This window comes from Zootermopsis nevadensis, unplaced genomic scaffold (genome assembly GCF_977971745.1).
Source record: "Zootermopsis nevadensis isolate Lab colony 2312 unplaced genomic scaffold, Znev_1.0 Znev_ptg000022l, whole genome shotgun sequence".
Classification (NCBI taxonomy): domain Eukaryota; kingdom Metazoa; phylum Arthropoda; class Insecta; order Blattodea; family Termopsidae; genus Zootermopsis; species Zootermopsis nevadensis.
In genome coordinates this window covers 11,070,001-11,097,359 of record NW_028259154.1, presented here as the reverse complement: position 1 = coordinate 11,097,359, position 27,359 = coordinate 11,070,001, and the positions used below count along the sequence as shown (strand labels likewise).

The 27,359-nt window shown below is 38.8% G+C and overlaps 1 protein-coding gene across 6 annotated transcripts in view; it reads left to right on the top strand.

The window, feature by feature from the left end:
* Nucleotides 1-6,522: 6,522 nt before the first annotated feature.
* The window catches only part of sns (nephrin adhesion molecule sticks and stones), a 436,207-nt gene continuing 415,370 nt past the window's right edge, over nucleotides 6,523-27,359 (top strand). For all 6 annotated transcript variants that reach the window (XM_087353859.1, XM_087353858.1, XM_087353854.1 and 3 more), the window contains exon 1: nucleotides 6,523-6,883. In XM_087353859.1, coding sequence (XP_087209985.1) covers nucleotides 6,775-6,883 — 109 coding nt within the window. In that variant the 5' untranslated portion in view covers nucleotides 6,523-6,774. The remainder of the gene's footprint in view (nucleotides 6,884-27,359) is intronic.

Below are 27,359 nucleotides of genomic sequence, written 5' to 3'. Positions count from 1 at the left end.
CGGTTCGTACGGTCCGAAACATCGCGTGTGATCACGTTGTTACATTGTAATTGCATGAAACGCGATCTCTAAAAAAGTTGCCCTTGGAGAGAATTGAACCCTAAACCTCCCGATCAAAAAGCAGAGATGCTTAGCCACTCGGCGTTGACGTTCGTTTGTCTTACCCTGAACGGTGCCTATGACGTTTTCTCGACAGCCATGATGGAACCCTGTGGTTTAGCGATTTGAATTTATTACCCTTGGGTGATCAGTAAGAGGCTTAGTTTTAATGAAAATTACCCAGTTTTAAAACATCATAATAAAGACACGCTGACAGACAGAGGCACTCTGTGTCTCTCAACGCAAATCTGCTTCGACGTTGTTATATTTCAATAACTAATTATATTCTACAGCTGAGGTTTTAAAAATTGGCACGGAAACAGATTGTAAATAAAATTCAGGTCAAAATTTGTCACGAAATTTTCTTTAGTACTAGATAATATCTGGCAACGTTTTGGTAAAATAAATAATCCCTTCCAGTTTAAGTAAATTGTTTGATATTCATATAATGGTACATAAATATCTGTGAACACGAAGAACAATTCATAGATATTTATCCTTTATTGATTACATGCTCAATATGACCACCATTTTGTCATACAGCTTCCGAAAGGATGTGTATGTGATCACACGACCGCTCAAATAGGGAATAGTTTTGTCCGTCACCCTGTTTTATCTTTAAATACACAGTGGTTTATGCAAGACGGGGCTACACCACATATCAAACTTTGTTTCGGACTTCCTCCATGACACGTTTGGTCCACGTGTCATTTCCAACCGATGTCTGTAGATGTAAGTGGCCATCCAATATTTAAAATAATTTTAGTTACAATTATTTTACACAGGAAAAAAGACTTATTTGCTGATACATTTTTTGCATTTGCTAAATACTGTTTTTAAAAAAATACTTGGCACCAGGGCTGCTAATAAGACCTCATCCAACGCGGGCAGAATCTACTTTTGCGACTAATTTAATTACAACTGCAGAGTCCGAGTCTGTTCAATCAAAACTGATAAAAAAAGAATCTGAACTTTTGTATTAATAATTATACGTAATTCAGTATTGGAAACACTCAGGCGTTACGTATCGAATCAAATCTGTCCACTGGTTTGACTGTAGATGAGATTTGTAGACGTTTAGGCCTGTTGATTAAAGACGACACGTACTTCTGTGTGTGCGAGAGATACATCACCTCTCAGCCAATCACAGACAAGTTGCGTCTCTGCATTGAAAAGCCGTGTTTCCGCTCCTTCGTCACCTTGCAGAGAGCAATGTAATGCTTCATTGTCTACAGACAGAATTCAACCAAGCGCGACGATTGGACTCAGAAGTGCCAACACAACAGCAACCGCCCTCTCGTGTCCAACTGTCGATCTCGTGAAGTCCGAGAGAGAAATGCCGTCTTTCACGAGACCCATATCATTTTTGCCGAAGAATTTTAAATACTAACAGCGGTCAACGTGAAACACTGAAATTACCCGATCCTAAACTGCAGTTCGTTGGTTCGGATACGATAAATAGCTTAAGCGTTCAAAACGTCGATTTATAAGGACGTAGGACTGGGTTAAATCCCAGGAAGAATCAGTATGCAAACTGAGTACTGTGGCAATTATTAATTAAAGTATATTTTAATTTTTTTATGAAAAACAATGAAGGTGGTTGTCTTGTGGGTTGTTGGGATAAGAACCTCTGAAACGTCCGTAAACTTCCATTAGAGAACACGGTGAAAATCCCAGAAGACAGTCATCTTCATGTTCGCCGTCGTGTGAACACTAATTCTTGTCAGCAAGACAATGTTCTATATTCATCGGTCCTTGGACTCAGTTTCGGGTTGCTGTATGTTGAAGATTAATTTTTTACTCCGTATAGCCTCTCGTAACCGCCCTGACGTCATCTTCGTATTCGCCGAGAAGTGAGAACCTGAAATCTCGCCCGATATATGTTGGCTTTCTTCAAGTACCACAGATCTGAGGTCACGCTTCCGTTCATTCGCAGGGTGGAGGTCACTTCCTCTTTGATGGGACACACCTGCTCTCCTTTAGTCATTCGTTCTTACAGAATTAGTCACAGATTTTATCGGTGTCAGCAGTGAAGGTAATGCAGCTAGCTACTATCTGAACTAACGAGGAGACTGAGAACATTCACAATTTTAACCGTCATGCATTGGTAAAGTGACTAAGTCTTGTACGTGGTACATGAGAAATTTTCGGAGGGAAACCTCATAAAAATATTAGATAATAACTGAAATGGATCCAAGATAGCTAGATTAAAAAAAACAAACAAACATAACCTTGAATTTAACTTGCTCTGACTTTGGTGACAATGGCGATAAGTGTTTATAATTCTGCAGTAGTATAATTTGAAGTGGTTATGCAGTAACTCTGATTAAGTCAACTAATTATTCAGTCGTCCCAGTTAGATATAGAGCTGATTAAAGTTTAAAGAAGTTTGTCTGTTGAGAGAGTCCAGTAAGGTTCCAGTTTTCCCCAAAAGGAGCGCTAGGTGCGATCATTGTACCGGAAGTGTGGAAGCAGTCCGCCATGTCAGACAAGCGAAGTCGGCTTTTGACGGCTTGGCGAGCTGCAGATGATAGAACCCACAGACTGACAGCCTTTTCTTTTCCACACAAAATGTTTCAGTTGGCCGAGTTATAAAGCCAAATAAATTTACTGGCTGTATTTAGACCGTTCTGAAGAAAGTTTTAATATTTCTACAAATGTGTGAATTTCACTGCACAGAGTAGTTAAGTTATAAGTGGTAATGCGTCAGGAAGTACCGGGTTCGAATATCGGTAGGGACCTCAGGTACTTCTTAGTGACAGACTCTTTATGTATTTACTTGACATCTCTAGCAGATTAAAGTAAATTCTCTTTCCATTAGTCAATATAAAAGGAAATTAAATCTCATAAATTCTTCGAGTTCTTGGTCAGTTCTGTTTAGTAACTAAGTTTAGGTATAAATCCAAAGCGTGCGAACCAGGAGTTTCGTAAATCGCTTCTCTAAATGTGGTCGTGAATAGGTTAAGTCTACCCGTTATCACTTTACCTTTCATACAAATAAAATATCGGTCGGAAAATTCTGAAGGTCAGAGGCCACTTGAAGAATTAATAACATTTTCTAAACAGAGTATGAGGTTCTGGATTGGATTAATTTGAATCCAGTGGCGATCTCTTGTGCTACTCTAATGTACGTTCGCATTTCTTAAAGGCGGGAAGTTTTTCATTACCTGAGAAGTATTGTGTTCTGAAGAACGACTTAGCTCAATGGTTAGCTACTCCCTTTGTATAGTCTGCGGAATTTTCAAGGGGAAGGCTAGGAGCGAGTCACTGACTGCACCGAGGAGCTTGTGTGACTGAACGCCCAAACAAAAAAAATACGCTGACCGTGCCACCTCAGGTACACAGAGTAGGCCCGCCAGCCAGCTCCGCAAGCTTCTCTACCGGCCAGAAACAACTGCGCCGACTATAACAGTGATTCGAAACATCTTCTCCCACTCTGCTGCTGTTGTCGAGTTCGATGTGATTTCCAGCTGTGAGACAAATGCTAGTGCCAAGAGAAAGATGAAACATAAGCGTGGATAACGAGACAGACTCGTCAAACTAAGCGGGTGTTATACCTGAAGGCGGAACTACTTTGTGAAATGATCTACATGACAAGACTCTATGAAAGTGTATGAAAATTATTTTGTTCTGGAAGTTATTTCTACTAATTTCTTCATAAAATTTAACTGTCGAAGTCTGTAATTTATTTTATTAACTGAAGACAACTGACAAGTAAGAAACCATTTGTAATATTACCTTAAGATGAAGAAGCCATGTCTGCACGACAATCGAAAAACTCTAGAATCCTCAGAAATCGTAAACATTAGGAAGATAATATGATTTGTCTAATCCATACAGTGATTAATGTAGGGTCCTGAAGTTATTCAAGATGGCAGATCTAGTATGGAATTTGCATATTACGAACGAGATATCTCGTCAGGAATTTCAGTTTTATTTGTTGCAAAAAGTCTTACGTGTTTGTGGACTTCTGGTTGCTATGGAGATGTACAAACAAATAACCATTCCAACCTCAAGGAAGAGGTTAGTTAGGCCCTCATTTAAGAAACATAGTAAGCAATCTAATTCTTCAGAAGTACTTCAACGGACGATATTAACAAGTTGTGTTATGAATGTGTAGCGTTTGTTTAACAATTCTGGAGTGTACTTTGTTGTTACCTCTTGATTTCTTTTTAAATTCGGAAAACATATTTAAAATCTGTGCAAGTAATCATGGGAGACTGTTATTTCCGTCAAAACATGATCTTTTTTAATGGGTCTAGTCACGTTAATCTGGGATAAACGAACTTTGTGTGAGCACAGTGCCTGACTGGATTATAACAGTCCAAAGGGATTCTTCAGAGAATTCTCCGCGTTTATACAGGGATCCCTATATGGCTTGGGTTCCCCCACGCAGTCACTTCATTGCGTAGAAGCTTCTGTATCATCATGTGCCATATTGGAACGCGATAATAAATTCAAATTTTGTTAAAACACATTTAGCGGATCTAGAGACAGACAACGGCTCAACGGTGGTCTAGCGGTTATAACACTGGCCTTGTAATCCTGGGGTCTCGGGTTCGAATTTATAACTTGTGTTGGCAAGGCCGTGGTCTAGGCAACACGGAGTTTTCCTCCGTGGCATCCCAACAATTACTCCATTTACACACAGAAGAAGGCAATGGCAAACCACTTCTGGATCATCTGCCAAGAACGTATATGAACAGGTCCCAGTCCGAGAAAAGGATGGAAGGATCCTGTTCATATGGACCTGTCGTCAGACAGAACACTAAATAATAAAATAGTCTAGCGGTTAGAACGCTGGTCTTGTAATCCTGGGGTCTCGGGTTCGATTCCCGGCGGTGCCCGAATCTATAACTTGTGTTGGGCAAGGCCGTGGTCTAGGCAACACGGAGTTTTCCTCCGGGGGCTTCCCCGGTTTCTCCGTGGCATCCCAACAATTACTCCATTCACACACAAAAGAAGGCAATGGCAAACCACTTCTGGATTATCTGCCAAGAACTCATATGAACAGGTCCCAGTCCGAGAAAAGGATGGAAGAATCCTGTTCATATGGACCTGTCGTCAGACAGAACACTAAATAAAAATAAGAGACAGACAGTCAAACATGGCGTAGCTCATAAAAGAATTTTGTAACTTTTAATTGAACAGAAACCTAAAGGAACAAAATCTGTGTTGGTTATATCTAGAATAAGATCTGTCGATATAAAACCTGGAAAGAAACTCTAGAAAGTTAGTCGTGTTGGAATCGATATCCAGAACTCTGGAATAGGATGCTTCAGATAAGCGAGTACACGCATTGCTAATGATATGATAACGATGGATACTCGATAGGTTATCGCATTATCACATACACAAACCTCGTTTGGCTATTCACTAAATAGACTCGACTCGAAATATGTATAAACCTCTGTTAATATAACAGTAAAAGGAAAGCAGATTCCAGCACATCGAGCGCGACCCTAGATAACATCAGACATGTTGTTTACTGTCGTTGATCCAAGTTATAAATATTATTAGTTCTATTAATCGGTAAATATTTAACCGATAACGAAAATTAAATCAGTTCGTGGGCTAACATAATTTGCGAGATAAACAAGCCCGTTCGATAATGCCATTAGCCTTCGGAAATGAATGTCTGTATTTGGAGAGAACAGGAAATAATTCAATTTTTTAGATATTCCGAACATCAAATACGTTGCGTGCTTTGAAGTAACAATGGAGGCTTGAATTACATTATTTTACGAATAAAATAATTGCAGAGGGGAAACAATGTGTCGATCAGTTTTCTCGTCTTACCGCAAGTGGCGGTAGTGTTGTTACGAAATAAATGCACAGACGTAATTTTTTATATATATATAAAAAAATCGATGTTGTTGCATGATTCATGTGAAATACAAAAGTTTCTGTGGTGACGACAATATCAGTAATTTAGTTCTATGCTCCACTCGTTTGTGTCAGGACCTCTTGTTTCCTGTTCTATTGTGAGATATTCCCACCAGGTGTTTTCCACTTCCCACAAGAACAAAAGCGATTCGCTCTAAGTGAGACTAAATTTACTGCTAAATTTCTTAGTTGCTGTCAGCATCAGCTTTGGCCCGAATCGACTCGCCAAGCCCCTCCCTGGAGTGTCCTGTGCCGACTTCTGCAGATCTCAAGCTTGCAGAAAGAAGCATTACTCCACACGAACCCCCCCCCCCCTCCACCCCACACACATCAAAACGACTTATTGTTGGATTATTCAGCCAATACTTCAGTTTTCAGTGTTATCGACAAGGTTTCAGTGTTGTCTATTTTCTCATCCCAAGCTTCTACGTTCCACTTTATATTGATCTGTGCGTGCGCCCTGCCACCTTGTGCTCGTTTGCAGTACTACGGGTGAGCGGATCGGTAGCTAGCAGCGCTGCGCGGCACAGTCTGAACTTTGGTATCACGGCGGCTAGGAGTGTTGCAGCTGCTCGACCGCTCGATATCCCCTTCATCTCTTCTCCTGGACCATAATTTCGTGTGTGTATGTGTACGTTGTTTTTTTCTTACGTAATATTTTTGTTGCATTGTAATTCGTGTTGTGGACAGGGGAAAGTGTTTTGTGATCTGCATCAAAAGATAGTTGTCAGAGATGGAAACAGTAGTAATAATGTTAATGTTACAAATAGTGTGAAAATATAAGTACCGATGAAAGACAATCAACTGTTTAACGTGTGTGTTACAATAATGGATACTGCTACGGGATTAATGTTCCATCGGATCGCCATTGTGTTCTTGCCGCTGCTACTTGTATCCGGTGAGTACACTCTTTATATCTTGGGGGCAGAGGGGGGGGGGTTGGATTATGAGTGGGCCAGTTTGACCTGCAAGGAGCTGTTGACCTTACGCGGCCGCAGAATGTATCAATTAAAGAATTGTTCTGGAGGTAAATTGAGCTGAATAGCTAACCGGCGTTTAAAAGTCGGTGCAGACACTGTCAGATTCAGAACATTGACATGTAAACAGTGACATTTGTCTTCGCAATTTTATCATTGATCTTTTCATGGCGTTGTGATTCAGATCTAATGGAAGGACCAAGGAAACTCACGATACATCTCAGTAACAACGAATCCTATCAGGAGCTGGAATCCCATTTCCATTCTTGCGCTTTCCGCAGAACGTTGCAGTAATAGACAGGCTGTGGTGGTTGCCATGTAAGCTCTTTAACGTTGCTGTATGAACCGCAGAGATAGTTTAGCGTCAAATAGGGCGACAAAATACTTGGAAAAAAAAGCGGTTACTGTTTAGAAGGACTGAGGAAAGCCATTGTTAAATTTCAATCATGCTACCTGGTGCACATCCTGAGAAGTAAAATGCAGATCTTCAGTAAAAGTTTAATATGTATTGCAGACCAGATTTATGCTTCGTAAATTCTGTTGGACGTACGACTGGCCCATTGTTGTTCGGTAAAGTATCCTGTGTAGTGTAATGCATATAGAAAGAATATTTGAACAGTAATCGGTTTTGGTTCCTGTAACGTGCCAAGGCAGAGAAATGCACCGGAACCAAGGGATATCTGTTTAAGTTTGTACCAACTGTTTTTTACGGTTACACACGTACATACAACCCTCGTAGCAGGAGTTCCACCACAACGTCTGTTTATTACATAAATCCGTCCATCAATCGCGTTAGTCCCAAAACAGAATGCACTAGGAACTGTTTACCCTGGTCGTAAATATGAGGAAAGTATTGAAAATGTATCTAAAGAAACAGTGTGAATGCGAAGAATGGATGCATTGCATCAAGATAAGAAACAGTGCTGAGGTTTTCGGAACATAATAATTTGAATACCAATCGTCTAGCAGTCCAGTACAGTTAAGTTTGTAGTCGAGATGCAGGGATATTTCGAGGAGGTTTGACGCAGTAGAACTCAGCCAAAGCAGGTGGAGCCTGCAGGCAAGTCGCCCGTTAAATGCAGAATAAATTCCGACCGTCAGTTGTCTCGCACCTGTCATCACCTGTCAGCGCTTGCAATTCATCACAGGTCGTCACCGGGTTAAGTTCGGGAGGTACCCCGATCGAATCTCGGTCAGGACACCATCCGGACCGAGGATTTTATTGTTTTCCTCATTCCGCTCATGAAAATACCGGAACAGTAACTTATAATTGACAACGATCACTTCATTGTATAATTACCGTGTATAATTACCGGTGTCAGGGTGAAAGGTTACAAGTCTAAAATTACAGCTAAATATGATCGCCGCTTTGGTGGGGGGGGGGGGTCTGTGTTGCATGCAAGATGTAATTTAGTGGTAATGAAAATTGTGCCTTAGGTTTGTATCTCCAAATAATATTTGTGTGCGTATTTGAAAAGGAACTATAAACACTACGTCCGAGTTCCTTCCGAAAACTGGTTCTCGTGTCCTGAGCCTGCAGGCTGTTCCATTGACCTGACACCGTCATGTTGCCCAACCTGCGTTAATAACTCTCGCAGTTGACAAACAACGCCATGGAACAAGGCCCCTTAGACATTTTCCCGTTTTCTGGAATCGAGTTATAGCAGTGTTGAGCATAAGAAGAAACAAAGACTTAGCAGTGATAAGTTTTAATTCAAACCTGCTAAAATTACGAGCCTCCACGTCATTAATTACGTTCTTTCTTTGAATTACTTAGCAGAAAATTCATTAATTTATATACATGGCTTTGTTAAAATTGGATTAGATAACAGGAAAGTCCGTTTTATTTATAGCTGTGTAAGAAATGCCCTTTATTAATCGAATATAAAGATTCATATCAGAAAATAGTTTATTTTGGTATTTTCCATATCAGGTCCAGTCTAGACCACAGCTTTAGACAATAAATTAAACCTATTATATCCAAGATTAGTTTTAATATTGTACTCCAGTCGAATCCTAGAGAGTCCTTCATATTTTTGAACAGACGCTACATTTCAGATTCTATTTGATGTCTTCTGGAGTGTTGTACCGTGTAGTCTGGTCAAAGTTTACCGACATATAAGAGTTTCCGTCATCGCCCTAATGACGTAGGCAAGAAACGCATGTGAAACGTCGATAAATTTCTACCAGACTTCACGTCGCGACAATCCAGAAGGCAACTGTCTTCATAATCGCTGCCGTGAGAACCTTAGATCTCGCCTTTAGGTTACGTTTATTTCACATTTTCGTCTTACCCGTCTCTTGTAGAAACGCCATCAGATTAAGCTCTGTCTATAGATGAATAAGATTCCCGCGTTTCTATGTTATTAGTTACTGTTTATTAATGCCATCAGTTGATATAGCGTTGTTAAGAGAGATCCTATGATTAGTGATGTATATGTCACTGTGTTGGTGAAGTAGGGACTGAATCTGTGTGTCCTATGAACTGAAATGTGCCCAGGACACAAACACATTTCCCGTGAAACAGCACCTCGTGTCGTTAAACGAGAAACAGTTGCCTCTCGCCCCGCGACGCGCTATTCTTGGCTCTGCAGCGAATGCCCGTGCAGCAGATCACTTCTGGAGTGGGGGGAACTATGTCGAGCAAACGGTGGGCCTCACTTGCAATCTGTCTGTAGACGAGAACGTTGCCTCTTCCTTGTTATATCTGGTCGAGAACAACCACGTGATGCCTTCAAAACTGTTTGACCACCGTCTCGCTCAGAGGAAAATATTCGTGAACGAAATGCAAAGGATAATATTTGAATCGACGTAAGAAAATACAGAAGTGTGTAGAAAAATACGAAATAAGGAACATCGTAAGAGGGTTACCAAGTGGTTAAATACGAGATCCATGTAGCGAAATTGAGATGTGTACAAAATTTTAACAAGAAACCTCCAAGAAAAGCGACGAGTAGAGGTAAATTGGGTGATATGTGGAGTAGATTCAGCTGGCTTATGAGTGTCACATGACTTGCTGTGTGAGCACGTGTATGAAAACGAGAGATACAACTGTCAGCTGCTCAATGAAAACATTGCCTCACGCATTTAGTGGTTCGAATAAGAAATGTTATGAAGATTATGAATTATTAGAAGGCTGTGGAAAGAGGGGATCGTGGCTGGTTTCTGGACCTCTCACCGTTAGATTAAAGCTCTGCAAGCAAACAAGTGAATGGATAAAATTAGTAACCTAAATCCTTCTCGTGTATCGCGAAGCAGTGTGGATGTCTTGTCGAAAGTGTATGACAAATTCGTCGTGAATTTTGTATTGTAACATTTTCTCCCCCATTTGATCCCGTCAGCCGTCAGCTATGAAGCGTAGATAGCTGTTCTTGATATAATTGGAGCAGACCACCTTAATATACCTCAGCTAACAGAACACAAAGAGCAGTCTATAAGCAATACTTTGTTGTTACTTGTTGCTGGCTGGCAGGTGAACCACCACCTGTCCTCGGCAGCACCTGCAGTCCCACAATGCACTGCGCGAGAGGGCTCTGACAACAGGCTGGTTCTCAAGTTGCGTCCCGTGGAGATACCGATTCACATCGCTTGTTTTATGACAACTGATAAGAACAAACTTTTGGAACTAACATTTAAGCCCACAGTATAGTTAGAGATAAAATTTTTGTTAACCTAATTTTTAGAAACACGTCCTTAAGGTTAAATGTTAAGAGTTACTTATATATTTTATTGTTATAATACGCCACCTTGTAACGTAACGTAACGACTGGGCAGTTAAGTGAGCAAGAGAGCTTGGGAATAAATAAGCATGTTTCGTATAAATATTTGATAAGGTGCACTTCGATATTTGCATGAAAGTTTTAAAGATGCCACGTGTCAGTTCATTTCTAAATTCTTTCTGTTTATCCGTAAGTGTGTCTTGACCAAAATACAAGTTTCTGTTATCCATACAGTTGCTTTTACATATTTATGAGTTTCATTCATGGGCCTGTCGCTTGATTAGAATTTGTATCCATTAAAATTATTGTGTTTTTTTTAAACATTTACGAGTCGAGGATTTAATTCAGCTTGATTTCTAGCGAAATTCGTGTTGGACTCGTGGCACTTAAGGGAGATTTCCTCGTCATTTTTACATTTCGATAAACCCTCAGTGATCAGCATAATTTTGTCATTCTAAGTAAGCAAGGGGAGTCATCTCTGGTCCAGAACTTGGTTGGCCTCAGATTGAAGGTTGTTTATTTTATGGATACATTAAAAGTCGGACAACCTGAAGGAAATAGATTATTCGCTGGACCTAAAAGTAGATTCGAACGTAATATTAAATGTTACATGAATGAAATAGCTTGTGTATGGATGATGCAGCGTCACTAAACACCCAGTGTTATTTCCCCCGTGTCGAGATGAAATCCTGAACTAAACCAATCTCCATTTTAAATGCGAGTGATCAGAACCACGAATCCCGGGGGAAGTCGCAGGCCACCAAATGGCTAGGACCCCTTCGCCCAACCCCCACCAATCACCGTCATAGTTACGAAGGATTCTCTCTTCGCCAGAGAAATTTAGTGTATGAATGGAATGTTTTTTTCATACAGGTGTTTAATTTTTTCGTTAAAATTCAATTAATAGTAATAATTCAATTATTTTCTTAAGTGCTTGACAACAGCCAAGCACTGAACCAGAGTACAGGATAAAATATAATAAATAATTAAATTAATTTCAATAATAATAAAAGTAAAACATTACAAATACAAAAATAAACAAATGAAACTAAATATATAAATGTACCATATTATTATTATTATTATTATTAATAATTAAATTAATTAATTGAATAATATTTCACAAGTAAATGGGCTAAATACGATACCTAAGTAATATAATTCAATTCAATAATTCTTAATAAAAACATTAAACAATAAAAAAATTTAAAAAAATAATAATAAGCAAAGAAAAAAATTATTTCAAAAATAGCTGCTGCACTGTGAGCCTCAGGGGCAAGGTTTGTCTCAGGTACGTAGAAATAAATACCCTGTAAAATGGTGAATAAATGGAATAATTCAATTCAATTTAATTCAATTCATTTATTAAAGTGCTTGACAACAGCCAAAAAGGCCAATAATAATATTAATATTAATAATAATATACTAATAATACAAATAGAGGGTGTGGTATTCCATGTTATAAATGTTGTTTGTGTGCCGAAATATGAATCACATCTTTATACAGTTATTGTAATTATTTGTTACGTGTTTAACGATGCTTTCTTAACTGCACAGGTATTTATGGGGTACAGTGGGAGGGTGGTCATGTATTGGGGGTGTGGATGGAAGGGGTGGTGGTATATTAAAACGTAATGAATGGTCTCTTATTGTAGCGATTGAGGAAAACCCAACTAAACCATTAAATGAGGATAGTTACACGAATTTATGCAAATTTGGAGATATTTTAAACGTTTCTGAACATTAATGTGACGCGTTGTGTACAGTATAAATTATTCTGTTGGAGTTTTCCGTCATGTGAATGATTTTATTTGAAACGCGTAGGCGAATAGTTATAAACATTTTGGTAAAATTATTATTCATCGGTTTCTGTACAGTATTTTGGAAGCTAAGGAATTTTAGTACATTCATGATTAAGAAAGGGTAAATTTTGTACAAATTTAAAAAGATTCATTTTCTACACAACATGCACAGTCGATAAACTAAACGTATATAAACATGGCAGGGCATCGGGATTCAACGTAAGATTCTTTTCAAATATATTATAATTTTTTTACCCATCACAATCTGTGCGAGGCTTCATCTTTGACAGCTGAGAGATATTTTAGGAGTCTCTGTTGTTGCCTTGGCAACGGAGAGCGAAGAGAAATCATAAGGTGATGAGTTTCTCAGTTTCTGATACGTGGTCTTCTCACAAAGCGGATAAAATCAACGGAAAAAGGGGGTGGGGGGGGGGTCCTCTTCGCTGGCATATTCCAGATTTCATCTGCGGAAGTTCTGGATGAAATTTTGGCATTGTGGGTGTTCCACACTAAATGTTGTCTAGCGAATTTGGTGCTTACTGCTCGATTATAATTTCTATATTACATGAAATCTTGTACAGATCAAAATGGATGGTTCTTCTCGACGAAAAAATAAATTTCGTAAAACATAGAACCTATCACAATAACAGCGCAGTTTATAAGATGAAGGTCTTGGCTACTCTAACACTAGGGTCGTGGATTCGAATCTCATTCTGGGCATTTCAATAATAATAAAAGTAAAACATTACAAATACAAAAAACAAACAAATGAAACTAAATATAAAAATGTATCATATTAGTAATAATAATAACTGAATTCAATTCCTTTATTGAGTGATAATTCAAAAGAAAATGGGCTAATTAATATGCCTAAGTAAAATAATAATTCAATTCATTAATACTAAAAGAACAATAATCAATAAAAACTAGACAAAACTAAAAAGATTAAATACCATAAAATATGAGATGGTAAAGTTGCGTCATATTGTGATATAATAAATATTATTTAAATCTTGTCCGTCTAATCACAATAAAGTCTTATTAAATATTAAAATATTACACTAATTAACATTTAAAATATTTAAAATATTAAATGATGTTCTTTATCGAAATCGCATATTTCGATAAAGAACATCATTTAATATTTTAAATATTTTAAATGTTAATTAGTGTAATATTTTAATATTTAATAAGACTTTATTGTGTTTAGACGGACAAGATTTAAATAATACCATAAAATATGGTCAAAATGAAGAATTTTGAATAATAATAATAGTAATAATTCAATTAATTTATTTACGTGTTTGCCAACTGAAAGAAGCCAATAACAGGCAAACACTGATAATATATACAAAATAATGAAATAATAAAAATGTAATATAACATAATATAATATAATTTTGTGTAATATAATTTTATGTTATATAATAACAATTTATATAATATAATATAACACAACACAAGACGACATAACATAATATATAAATAATTTATTTAAGTGTTTTTATGTAGTGGAAGTTCAAATTATCCGCACTGAAAAACATCGTCATTTGTCAAGTGACCAGTCCTGGGTGGTGTTCACCCGGCGTGTCTATAACGCTAAATAGATGTTAGATAAACGGTCGTGGTTTGACTTTAGTTGGCATAGGATACGCCAATACATGATTTAAATTGCATTTCGGAGGATCGTCATCAACGCATTAGTCCCTCATGTTGTCTCAGACAGATCGGTTGTTGTTAGTCTTTTGTTTCTATCCCCCTATCACCTTTCCTCCGACGCGCTGATCCTGTGTTGGTGTCCAAGATCGCCAAGTGTACCAACGTGTAGTTTATTTGTTAAAAAATCTTATAAATTGTAAATATATTTAATTGCAAAGAGATTAAACTTGTTTTGAGATTTGTTTCGTTAATCGGGCCATTCGATAGGGTGTCTTAATTGTAAAGAAATCGTATATATTTATGGAACTTAAAAGTCATCGCTGTCATCATAAATTTTGTCATTTGACTTCATCTTGGATCAGTTAAATCCAATTAATTATTAGGTTTGTCCGTGTAATCACAATTGAATTTAAAATTTAAAATTTACAATTGAACCATGCCTGTTCGGATACGCTAGTAATTCTAGACACCTCCAGACACATCAACGTGTCTACACTCTCATCTTTGGTATGTTTAATTTTACTTTCCAATTATATAATTTTCATTTTGTTTTCTATATTCTTACATATTCATTAGTGTTTCTTTGAATCATTTGCTTTGCAGGCCGATGTAGAACATCAGATAGCCTTCACTTTAAACAACACATTCGCTCCAATATGTGAAAATAATCTGGATATGAACATCACTAGAAAACATCACCAAAAAGCTACACAACAGAAATTGTAATTGAGTTTTAAGTTTGTACATATAATTTTACACCTGAAGATGGTTCGATGAAACCGAAACATGTTGTAAAAAATGTTCCAAATGTAAATCTATTATTCGATGTGGAACATAAAATGATATTTTAATTATCTTATTGTAAATTTTAAATATAATTGTGATTAGACGGACAAAAACCGAATAATTAATTCAATATTTGATTCACAATATGACGCAATTATACTATCTTACAGTTAAATCCAGTTTACATTAAGTTTATCTATAAGTCTGTTCGACAGTAAACTCCGATTTAGGGTCTATTTATATAGGAACGTAAATATGACGACACGAGCCCTTGCCGATTTTTCAGAAAATATTATTCAACGTTTTTCAATGGAACTGTTTATATTGACTCCGAGCTCGTCCGTTCCACGGACGAGTCTCGCCCAACTTACGTCTCCAACGATATTTTTCCTAAACAGTTCCATTATAAAACGTTGAATAATATTTTGTGAAAAATCGGTAAGGACTCGTGTCGTTATCTTTACGTTCCTATATAAATAGACCCGTATGCTGTTCTGTCGTCTGTCGCTCCCGTTAATGCTTAAGGACGGTATTTGTTGCTATTACCGTGTAGCGACGTTGGTTCTGTGGAACCGTGGCCGCTAACGGGATCACTGTCCATCATACAAATGACATTTGAGCGAATATGGAGCCTGGCTATGGCGTTAGAATAAATAAAATTCGTTTGTTAATTATAGTTGAAATGATTCTACATTTTTAATTTAAACAATTCATATAAGTTTTAATAGAAATTAGTACGTGATGACAATCAGAAGTGACCTTGAAGATGGCAGTCTTCTAGGTTGTTGCGCTGTGTAGTCTATTAGAAGTTCACCGAAGTTTTAGAGGTTCTTACTGCCTCTATCGTCAGGGTTATGACGGATTACGTGCTGTTCATTATTCATTTAAAATTTAATAGTAACTGTTTGCCCCATCTGCTTTAATAACTAATAAGTATGAATTTTTACTTATTTAATATTATTACCTGTGTAAATCGATATTATGTCCTTAAATATAATTAACAAATTTGGGTTTATTTTGGTGAAGTGTGGTATTTTCTTTGCGGTACGGACTGAATTATTGATTATTATTTAGGTGAACATCGGTTGTTAAAGATTAAATAAATTACGCTGTAATGTGGTAATGTATTTAACGTGTTCAATATATGTTTACGTTCATGTAATCCGTTTAGTGCCCCCAAGGAATAACTTGCTCCCTACAGAACTTATCTAGGCTGCACGCTTTACAGAGTTTTTGAGTCTTATTGTGGTACCAGGTGCGTTCATGCATTATACCATTGGAAATGATCCGTACCAAAGTGCGTCATAAAATAGCTATACTAATCGTTGTCATGGTTACAAACGAATGTGTTATTTTAAGCACGCTGGTGACTTGTAATCCTGGGGTCTCGGGTTCGATTCCCGGCGGTGCCCGAATTTATAACTTGTGTTGGGCAAGGCCGTGGTCTAGGCATCACGGAGTTTTTCTCCGTGGCATCCCAACAATTACTCCATTCACACACAGAAGAAGGCAATGGCAAACCACTTCTGGATCATTTGCCAAGAACGTATATGAACAGGTCCCAGTCTGAGAAAAGGATCGAAGGATCCTGTTCATATGGACCTGTCGTCAGACAGAACACTACAAATAAAAAAAAGTGACTTGTGCTGTTTATTCTCTGACATATTTGGAAACATTAGTATTGTTGCTCACAAATCTCTCCGCGGTTCGCCATTTCCATCTGTCTGTAATCCGATTCTGTAATGTTCACTTAGTCTCATTTTCAGTCTACCCCCATAAGCCTTCCTCACGAAAATTCCGAATGAATTGTATTTTAACCACAGCGGATTATACGTACAGGCTACCACATCATCGTCGATTTGAGGACTTGACAGTGTTAGCTAAGCTGTGTCATAATGAAATCCACTTAGTATTTAACTTCATCAATTACCCATTTCATCTTCCATGGGTCCAGGTCTATAGATTTATCATCACTGGACACGATCCTGAATCAATCGAGTCCACTTTACAATCTTTTACAGTTCGTTTCTGAAGTTAATTCTCAGTACAGGCATACCTCGGAGATATTGCGATTTTTCAACGTTTCAGGGGTCATACTGCCTCCGTCATCAGGGCGATGAGTACGAAAATTTCTGTCTTCTGGGTTGTTGCGCCGTGTAGTCTGGTCGATGTTAACCAACGTTTCAGAGGTCATACTGCCTCCGTCATCAGGGCGATGAGTACGAAAATTTCTGTCTTCTGGGTTGTTGCGCTGTGTAGTCTGGTCGATGTTTACCGACGTTTCAGAGGTCATACTGCCTCCATCATCAGGGCGATGAGTATGAAGATTTCTGTCTTCTGGGTTGTTGCGCTGTGTAGTCTGGTCGATGTTTACCAACGTTTCAGAGGTCATACTGCCTCCGTCATCAGAGTGTGAAGATTTCTGTCTTCTGGGTTGTTGCGCTGTGTAGTCTGGTCGATGTTTACCGACGTTTCAGAGGTCATACTGCCTCCATCATCAGAGTATGAAGATTTCTGTCTTCTGGGTTGTTGCGCTGTGTAGTCTGGTCGATGTTTACCAACGTTTCAGAGGTCATACTGCCTCCATCATCAGGGCGATGAGTATGAAGATTTCTGTCTTCTGGGTTGTTGCGCTGTGTAGTCTGGTCGATGTTTACCAACGTTTCAGAGGTCATACTGCCTCCATCATCAGGGCGATGAGTATGAAGATTTCTGTCTTCTGGGTTGTTGCGCTGTGTAGTCTGGTCGATGTTTACCAACGTTTCAGAGGTCATACTGCCTCCATCATCAGGGCGATGAGTATGAAGATTTCTGTCTTCTGGGTTGTTGCGCTGTGTAGTCTGGTCGATGTTACCCAACTTTTCAGAGGTCATACTGCCTCCATCATCAGGGCGATGAGTATGAAGATTTCTGTCTTCTGGGTTGTTGCGCTGTGTAGTCTGGTCGATGTTTACCAACGTTTCAGAGGTCATACTGCCTCCGTCATCAGAGTATGAAGATTTCTGTCTTCTGGGTTGTTACGCTGTGTAGTCTGGTCGATGTTTACCAACGTTTCAGAGGTCATACTGCCTCCGTCATCAGAGTATGAAGATTTCTGTCTTCTGGGTTGTTGCGCTGTGTAGTTTGGTCGATGTTTACCAACGTTTCAGATGTCATACTGCCTCCATCATCAGAGTATGAAGATTTCTGTCTTCTAGGTTTTGCGCTGTGTAGTCTGGTCGATGTTTACCAACGTTTCAGAGGTCATACTGCCTCCGTCATCAGAGTATGAAGATTTCTGTCTTCTGGGTTGTTACGCTGTGTAGTCTGGTCGATGTTTACCAACGTTTCAGAGGTCATACTGCCTCCGTCATCAGAGTATGAAGATTTCTGTCTTCTGGGTTGTTGCGCTGTGTAGTCTGGTCGATGTTAACGAACGTTTTAGAGGTCATACTGCCTCCGTCATCAGAGTATGAAGATTTTTGTCTTCTGGGTTGTTACCCTGTGTAGTCTGGTCGATGTTTACCAACGTTTCAGAGGTCATACTGCCTCAATCATCAGAGTATGAAGATTTCTGTCTTCTAGGTTTTGCGCTGTGTAGTCTGGTCGATGTTTACCAACGTTTCAGAGGTCATACTGCCTCCGTCATCAGAGTATGAAGATTTCTGTCTTCTGGGTTGTTACGCTGTGTAGTCTGGTCGATGTTTACCAACGTTTCAGAGGTCATACTGCCTCCGTCATCAGAGTATGAAGATTTCTGTCTTCTGGGTTGTTGCGCTGTGTAGTCTGGTCGATGTTAACGAACGTTTTAGAGGTCATACTGCCTCCGTCATCAGAGTATGAAGATTTCTGTCTTCTGGGTTGTTACCCTGTGTAGTCTGGTCGATGTTAACGAACGTTTTAGAGGTCATACTGCCTCCATCATCAGAGTATGAAGATTTCTGTCTTCTAGGTTTTGCGCTGTGTAGTCTGGTCGATGTTTACCAACGTTTCAAAGGTCATACTGCCTCCATCATCAGGGCGGTGAGTATGAAGATTTCTGTCTTCTGGGTTGTTGCGCTGTGTAGTCTGGTCGATGTTAACTAACGTTTCAGAGGTCATACTGCCTCCATCATCAGAGTATGAAGATTTCTGTCTTCTAGGTTTTGCGCTGTGTAGTCTGGTCGATGTTTACCAACGTTTCGGAGGTCATACTGCCTCCGTCATCAGGGAGTAGTTTATTTAAAACGATGCTTTTTTGGTAGGTCATACTATATAACATCGACTGAAGATGAAGGCAAGTAAGGAATCTGAGTTTTTATATCGTCTCGTATTTAGGTTTATTTTTATTGTTCGCCTCTTGGTTACCAGGCAACGGCCTCATAGCAGCACTTGAACGAAATCCTGTGTCCAGACGCCGAAGTGCAGCTCTTAAAATTGGTGCCACACCTCAAGTGGGGGTAGTTGGGGGTGTAGATAGTGGTTGTTTATGACTCGTCTTATTAAATTAAAAATAAGACTAACTGAATATACATTTTGTCGTCACTTTCACTAAAAATATAAATGTAGGAACCACGTCTTTTAGCTTAAACCAAATTTTATCTTCCGTCGGTCCAACAATAGTTTTGTTTTTGGACTAAATGACGAAGAAACAGCTTCTGGTACTGTTTTTGAAAATTGATAGCTAGTGTTCCCTATTTTTAACAATATTTATTCATAAATGATAAATTACCAGCTTGTATGCTTGATTGTAATTGTTTCTGAAGTTATATGTTATTTTAAAAGTATTTCCAGGAACTTAGTATCTGACGCAACTTTTACCTAGGAAATTTATATTTTACGGTAGAGCTATTTTAAGACCATAACATGTGTCATTTGTACGTAAAATAGCAAACATTTAAAAGAACACGATATTTATCAACTCTTTCGTAGAAAGAAAGTAAACGAACTTATATTAACTAGTAATAAGTTAACAAATAATCTCGTGGGTCTGGTTACAAGTTTTCATAGGCCGCCAGGTGACTCTGTGGTCTATGCCGTCTCGGATTCTAGGGCTACGTCTCTGGAACTGAAAGCGCTGATTCAGTGACCATGGCAGTAGACATTCCCTTTCCTTTGTTGATCAATCTCGATGTGATAGTTTTGATAGAGTGTCTATCGAACGTCACGGCCGAGTGGTTATCAATCCAGCTATGTATTCGAGAGGTCTCGGGTTAAAATCTTGACCGGAGACCAGTTATTCTTAGTGAGGTTTTTGTAGTTTTCTTCAGTTACTCCAGAAAAATGTGGGGATATCAAATTACATCACTCATTACGTCTTTAATTCTATTTTTAGTCAGTTGTTAATGATCGTGTCGTTCGGCCCTATGTGGTCTAAGACAGTGGTTTCAACCTGGGGTACGCGTACCCGCGGGGGTACGTGAAATTTAAAAAAAAATTATGATAAACAATGAATAATCAGTAATATAATTTGTTTAATTTATTTTAGATGTAGATTATATACTATGTATAACTTGAATTATACACCAACAACTTTGGGGGTACGTGAAATTTTAAAAAAACATATATATTATTTTATGATAAACACTGAATAATCAGTAATGTAATTTAATTAATTTATTTTCGATGTAGATTATATACTATGTATAACTTGAATTATAAACCAACAACTTTGGGGGTACGTGAAATTTAAAAAAAAAACATATATATTATTTTATGATAAACACTGAATAATCAGTAATGTAATTTATTTAATTTATTTTAGATGTAGATTATATACTATGTATAACTTGAATTATAAACCAACAACTTTGGGGGTACAGAGTCGAAGAGAAATTATATCTGGGGGTACGCGAACAAAAAACGTTGAATACCACTGGTCTAAGATACTGAGAGCTACGTTAAGTCTTAAAAAAATAGAAATATACTGTACACAATAAGATCAGGAAATAAAATAAAATAATTCAAGTTAAATAGAGCTTATATATCTAATATTTCCTTCACACTTGAAGTTTTGAATATATGACTCGGTGCTAAGTGCCTCGTTTTTGACAACGGGCTGCACTACAAGCAAAAAGTCCACGTTGTTAATCGGGTAATTTTATATTCTCGAGGCCCTCAGCCTGTGGCGAGTGTTGGAAAAGACGGTACCATTGTAAAGTAGACTTAATGGCTACTGTGCTACTGTGGAGCTGGGGTCCCGATAGGCTTCTTACTCTTGTCCGTCCGTCACACAACAAATTTGATCACTCAGGCAATGCAATGCGGGTGGCCAGCAGACTGGGCTGTTATTTTAGTTAAATCGGCAAACACTGGGATGTGGGAACTGTCATATCCTGAAACAAGCCCATTTAGAGAGGCTACATTAGAGAGATGTCAGTGTAATGACGTGTTTGATTTGCATCCAGGAGGTATTCGGTTCGAATGCCGGTAGAAGACCAACTTTATTCCACTTTGTACAGTACAATACCTTAAATAGCCCACGACTGCTTTATGCCGATTGTGTATAGTCTGAGCGTATAATAGCTACATAAAATGAACAATAAATACGACTGCTTATTCTTGTTATTCCTGATTCATCATTTATTGTTTTTCTGAAGTTTCACACTCGATGCAAAATAGCTTAATCTCAGTAGCTGTCTTATCGTTGAAAAACAAACTATAAATCTCTGCAGTTTAATTAAATGGGATTTGAGGTTTTCACGACGGTGAGTCTGAAGATTGCTGTCTTCTGGGTCGTAGCGCCGTGTAGTCTGGTAGAAGCTAACCGACGTTTCAGATGTCCTTGCTTCCTCCATCTTCAGGGCGATGAGTAACTCGTCCTGATGATGGAGGCAGCAAGGACCTCTGAAACACTGGTAAACGTCTACTACACGGCGCTACAACCCAGAAGACAGCAATTTTAGTTTAATTATTGTTTTGTGACTAAGTTATTGCTCATGTGATGTTTATTTTCGCCACATACGTACAGAGGTGGCGTACTACTATATTATCATGTTACTTAATTACGTGATGGATGAAGAATATGCTTCTGAAACGTCGGTCAATCTTACCGTGAAAATCTTAAATCTCACCACGCATCTGAGTAATTTTGGATGAACTGATGACATCTCTGTGGATTGGGAAATCAGTGTACTGAAGAAACAAGAAACGATACAAAAGTTTTGTTCAGAAACTTGTTGGAAAAAGGCCACAAGGGCAAACGAAGTTTTTAAATTAAACTTACAGCAATATTTCGGCACGGTTTATTCCCAAATCTGAAGTTATAGAAGGTATCAAGAACATTTCTACATCTCAAGTTACAGTGAATCGTCAGTTGTCACACTAAATATTTCGCACGGTCGCCATGTTGTTATTTTATATTTTCGTAAACAATAAATACCGTAATAGAGCATATACCGGGCATGGGTTGGTTCGTCTGCAGAGAATAGTGTTGGTGCTGATTCCATGTTGCAAATTCCTTAGTCCTCTGTCCTGTAGGTAGCATTGATGGTCGAAAGTGGGAAGTCTCAGTCCCCAACGGCAGGTCTATGCCAACATTTGTAAGTGTTTTGAGTTTGTTTTCCTCTATTACTGTTTCACTGACTTATGAGAAAGTAACAGTTCATAATGTGAAATTTTAATGTACGAATCGAAATTTCACACAGCCTGTAATTAATTACCCGCACATTGACTTTGAATATGTCTTGCGTCACAGAATTTTAATTAAATCCAAACTAACTTTGTTGTTTGAAGGTGATTAAAGTAGGATTTAAGACGGCAATCTTCGTGTTTAAAGCAAACGTCTTTTGTTAAATGAATACAAATTTACTTGGATATTATCCATCGTCTAGTAATAAAACGTAAAAAACGTAAAACGACGTTTCGGAGATGAGGCTCTATCTCCGTCTTCAGGTTCCTACTCAGTTGGGCCCACTAGATAGAGCTAATCCCTATCTCCGGACAAATTAAAAAGTGAAAGTCCCAGAATAAAAAGGCATTACCACACCATCCATCCGTGGGACGTCTTTTGTTAAAACATACGAATTTGGTTTGTAATATACACTTTGGTTTTCTCAGAATGTTTTCCTTATCGGGATATAACAAATGAATGGTATTACTAAGGGGTCCGGAATTGATTGTGAATTCAGGATGAAATAAAAAACTCATTAATATCGGTGAGATTTATTGCTACGTTGTAATGTCAAAGCCTGACAATAATTTCGGATCATATGACTCTTTCTGCAGAATACACATCACCAGGGGGTGATATGACGAGTTTAGTGATCGCAGGGTTGTCCACCGGACCGCCCTCGACGCCGTAAGTCGAGTGGTATCGAATGATATGTCTTATGTCTGTGTGGCGATGAACGGTAATAAGCGGTCCGTCCCGTTTTATAACTTTAACTGTCTACAATTAAGTTCGTTGTCTCTTTTCAAAGCCCCTGAATGTGTTCGTATTATCTTCTGCGAACGCTTTGATTATGGCGCCAGTTTCAAAGAACATTTATTAAAAATTAATTTACTTTCAAATGATAAAATTGAGCGATTTGCCCAGAGGCGAAGTTCACAATTGTATACCGACATTTAAAAATGCACCGAGAAGATGTGTTAAAGTGTAATATGTCACTCTTGCTGTTTTAATTAATTAAATATCTAAACCTACCATATAAAAAATAATTTTATATAAATGTAATTACGTATAATTTCTGTTATGTGCTACTTTTTATGTGTCGAAAAGGTTGTTTCGTGTTGCCTTAAAACCAACGACTTTCTTCTTATTGTATTCCGTCTTCGGTCTGAGCAGACTCTTTGAATTTGCCCTTAAATGTTATTAGAGTACGCTAAAGTTCCTTTTTGTTTGTATCAGTCGTAACGTGTTTTGGTCTTGAAGCCCCGAATAGTTCACGAACGTCACGACATTTTTCGTGTTCGTAAAGTAATCCCTTGGCAAATTACAGTGTTTGTGGCGTTGAAAGCAGAATTTTGAGGAATATTCATGCCTGTGCGTTGTCAACAATGATGAATCACTGTTAGTGCAGTTCTCGCGTACCAAGTTTCGTCAAAACAGGTGTGATCTCTTTCGTACCGAAGATACTCAGTGGGTGGTCACGCGGTCAGGAAGTACAGCGATGGGGCTTCCCCAAGTAAAGTTGTGGTTATTTGGAAACCTTTCATCTGCTCTCTGAAGCCCCCACACCACCTTTCAGCACTATAACTGTGTTTCTGTACGGATATTTATTAAAATTTATGTTCGCAGTAACATTCATTTAACAACAGTAACAAACCAAAATGATACTCATGAGGAAGTTAGGAGGAGATTAAATTCTGGAAATGCTTGCTACTTCTCAGTTCAAAATATTTTGTCTTCCCGTCTGATTTCTAAGAACCTGAATATTAAAGTATACAAAACAATAATCTTGCCTGGTGTTTTGTATGGGTGCGAAACATGATCTCTCACTCAGAGGGAGGAACACAGATTGCAGGTGTTTGAGAATTGGGTGTTAAGGAGGATATTTGGACTTAAGAGAGAAGACGATGGGGTCTGGAGGAAACCGCGTAATGATGAGCTTAAAAATCTGTACTCCTCCCCCAGTATTTTCAGGGTGATTAAGTAGAGAAGAATGAGATGGGCTGGGCATGTAGCCCACATGGATGGGACGAGAAGTGTGCACCGGGTATTGGTTGGGAAGCCTGAGGGGTAGAGACCGCTGGGGAGACCTAGACATAGATGTGAGGATAATCTCAGGCGGGATCTAAGGGAGATAGGAGTTGAAGGAGACTGGATTTTGTTGGCCTAGGACTGGGTCCGGTGGAGGGTTTTGGTTAATCCGGTGATGAACCTTCGTTTTCTGTAAGCCAGATAGTTAGTTAGTAACAGTAATATACCAGTCTCTGGTTCTGCTTCCCCGTTGGAATGCTTGGCAGAAATTCTGCCTAAACTGTTGCCCTATAAAGAAAGATGTCTTGATTAGGCCATTATTTCATCAGAGAATTGTTTACTCTCACCGTGGACACTGGAGGTCCGAAATAACTCTGGCATTGAACTGACTGTCTTCGAGCTGGACAACCAGAATTCGATTCCTAGCTAGAGAAGGGTTTTGTTGTCAAAGCTACCACTGTATCTAGGCTGGCTTTGGGTCCTATACGTAATCGTATTTCAGTGGATATCAGTGTGTTTCATGTCGTGATTTCTGTAGCATGTTTACAACGTGGCGTGTTTGTGGCATCTGCCTTTGTACGTGCGCTATCATCGCTTATACATACTTTTTTATTTTCCATCGTACACAGAATAATACAGAATGGGATAGGTGAGCGGTAAAGGGTATTTATTTGTATTTATGAGGCAACTGGTTGTAACACTAAAACTTCCTGGCACGTATTAATGGAGTTTGTTTAGAGTTTGAAGGTTTTTGGCGATGGTGCGATACGTTTTGAATATTTTTTTTTTAAAAATTTATCCATCTTTAAAGTTTTAAAAAAAACACGTTTTAACTTTTATCTTCTGGTTATAAGGATACAAAAGGTTTAATCTGTTCTTCTGTCTTAGTAGAGTTAATCTCAAACGTGGACTTTATAGAATGTCTTGAACGTTATGAATCGTGTAGATGCTTTAAACTCACGACAGCGTTTCGGAAGTTGGTTATATTTCCGTTTTCAGGTGGCAGAAGGACGAGAGATTAAGAAATTGTTAGATTCTCTTGTTGAACTTCTTTGAGACCTCTGGAGGTCCAACATACTTCGGAGGTTCTTGTCATCATGTCTCTTGAAGACTGAAGGAAGACCAAGTTTTGTGACGTGGTTTCTTAAAACACGTAGACGGCGGATAAAGTTAACAGAATTCTACACGGTGGTGTTCACTCAGTTCTGCGTATATCTCCTCAGACTCTTCGCGGGCCGTCCATTCAGCGCAACACACAAGTGACCCGTAGTCAGCTTTTTTTTTAACTTTCTCGGCTATATCTCTTTTCTGCTGTAATTTTCAGGTTTATGAGGGCGTAATGCGAAATGGCACTGGACGACAGCGTACAGTCCATCTTGGGTGATGGATGTGCCAGGACCAGCAGCCCACCGTATAAATCAGTTGGCAACAAATTTATTTGGAACTATTTCCTACACGAAAACACCTTCCAGCACCCGAAAATTCATCAACGAGCACTTAAAAATATCTCGTGTGTTCAAGGACTTATCGAGTATTTAAAGAATCTGTTTTCTTTGAGGTCCGCCACGATTGAGAATAGTAAGGCAGGATTAACACTGAAGCAACTAGCAAAGAGAATCAGGAATCAAGCGAGAATCGATTCGCGACATAATATCTCTTATAAAGTTTCACACAAACGATAAAATAAAATGGTTACTGCATCAACTTAATGTTTTGTTATTCTTCAGTATTATTATTAACATCTACTCCGATGCTCTGCACACAGGATTGTTAATTGAGTGTAACACGTGAGATGTATCGCTTAGCGATGTAACAGCAAAATTGCTATCGATAAGTATCGTCTGTCACTAATCGATACATTCAAAAACGATATCGGCGAACAATTCGCATTGAAATGCGTGGTATTTATTAACTAAGCGGCATCTGTCGCGTATCGCATTATCGCCTGTTGCTCGTTGATTCCTTATATTGAAACTTCTGAGAACTCAGTCTGCAGACTATTTATACGCTGGATGAAGTAGGTAAAACCACAGAGTCGCTCCGGGCCACGCGCTCCGTGGGGTGGGGACAATATTTTGTTGTTCAGACAGTTCTGTCACATTAAACAGTAACGCGAATATAATTGAAAACCAAGTAGGAGATGGAAGATGGCTGTCTTCTGGGTTGTTGCGACGTGAAGTCTGGTAGACGTTTACCGACGTTTCAGAGGTTCTTTCTCGGATCTCTCTCTCTTTCGCTGCGACACGCCCACAAGTTTCTTCCTTAACGGTCAGTTTCGTATAACTCCAGCGTTTTCCACTCGCAAGGCTTACTCATCGCCCTGATGATGGAGGCAGCAAGGACCTCTGAAACGTTGGTTAACATCGACCAGACTACACAGCGCAACAACCCAGAAGACAGAAATCTTCAGACTCACCGCTGTGAAAACCTCGATTCCTACAATAGATTTTACGTTGTTGTTTAACAAAGGCTTTACTTTTCTGTTGCATTGTACCAAAATTAAAGCTGTCGTAGTGTGGTGTGGCCTGGCATAATATGACTCTACTTGCAGCCGAATATTTTCCCACTTAACTGCCAGGTGGCAGAGACTACCCCATAAAATTATGACAAAGCATTGTATCACGGTGATCTAGCGGTTAGAACGCTGGCCTTGTAATCCTGGGGTCTCGGGTTCGATTCCCGGCGGTGCCCGAATTTATAACTGGTGTTGGGCAAGGCCGTGGTCTAGGCAACACGGAGTTTTCTTCCGGGGGCTTCCCCGGTTTCTCCGTGGCATCCCAACAATTACTCCATTCACACACAAAAGAAGGCAATGGCAAACCACTTCTGGATC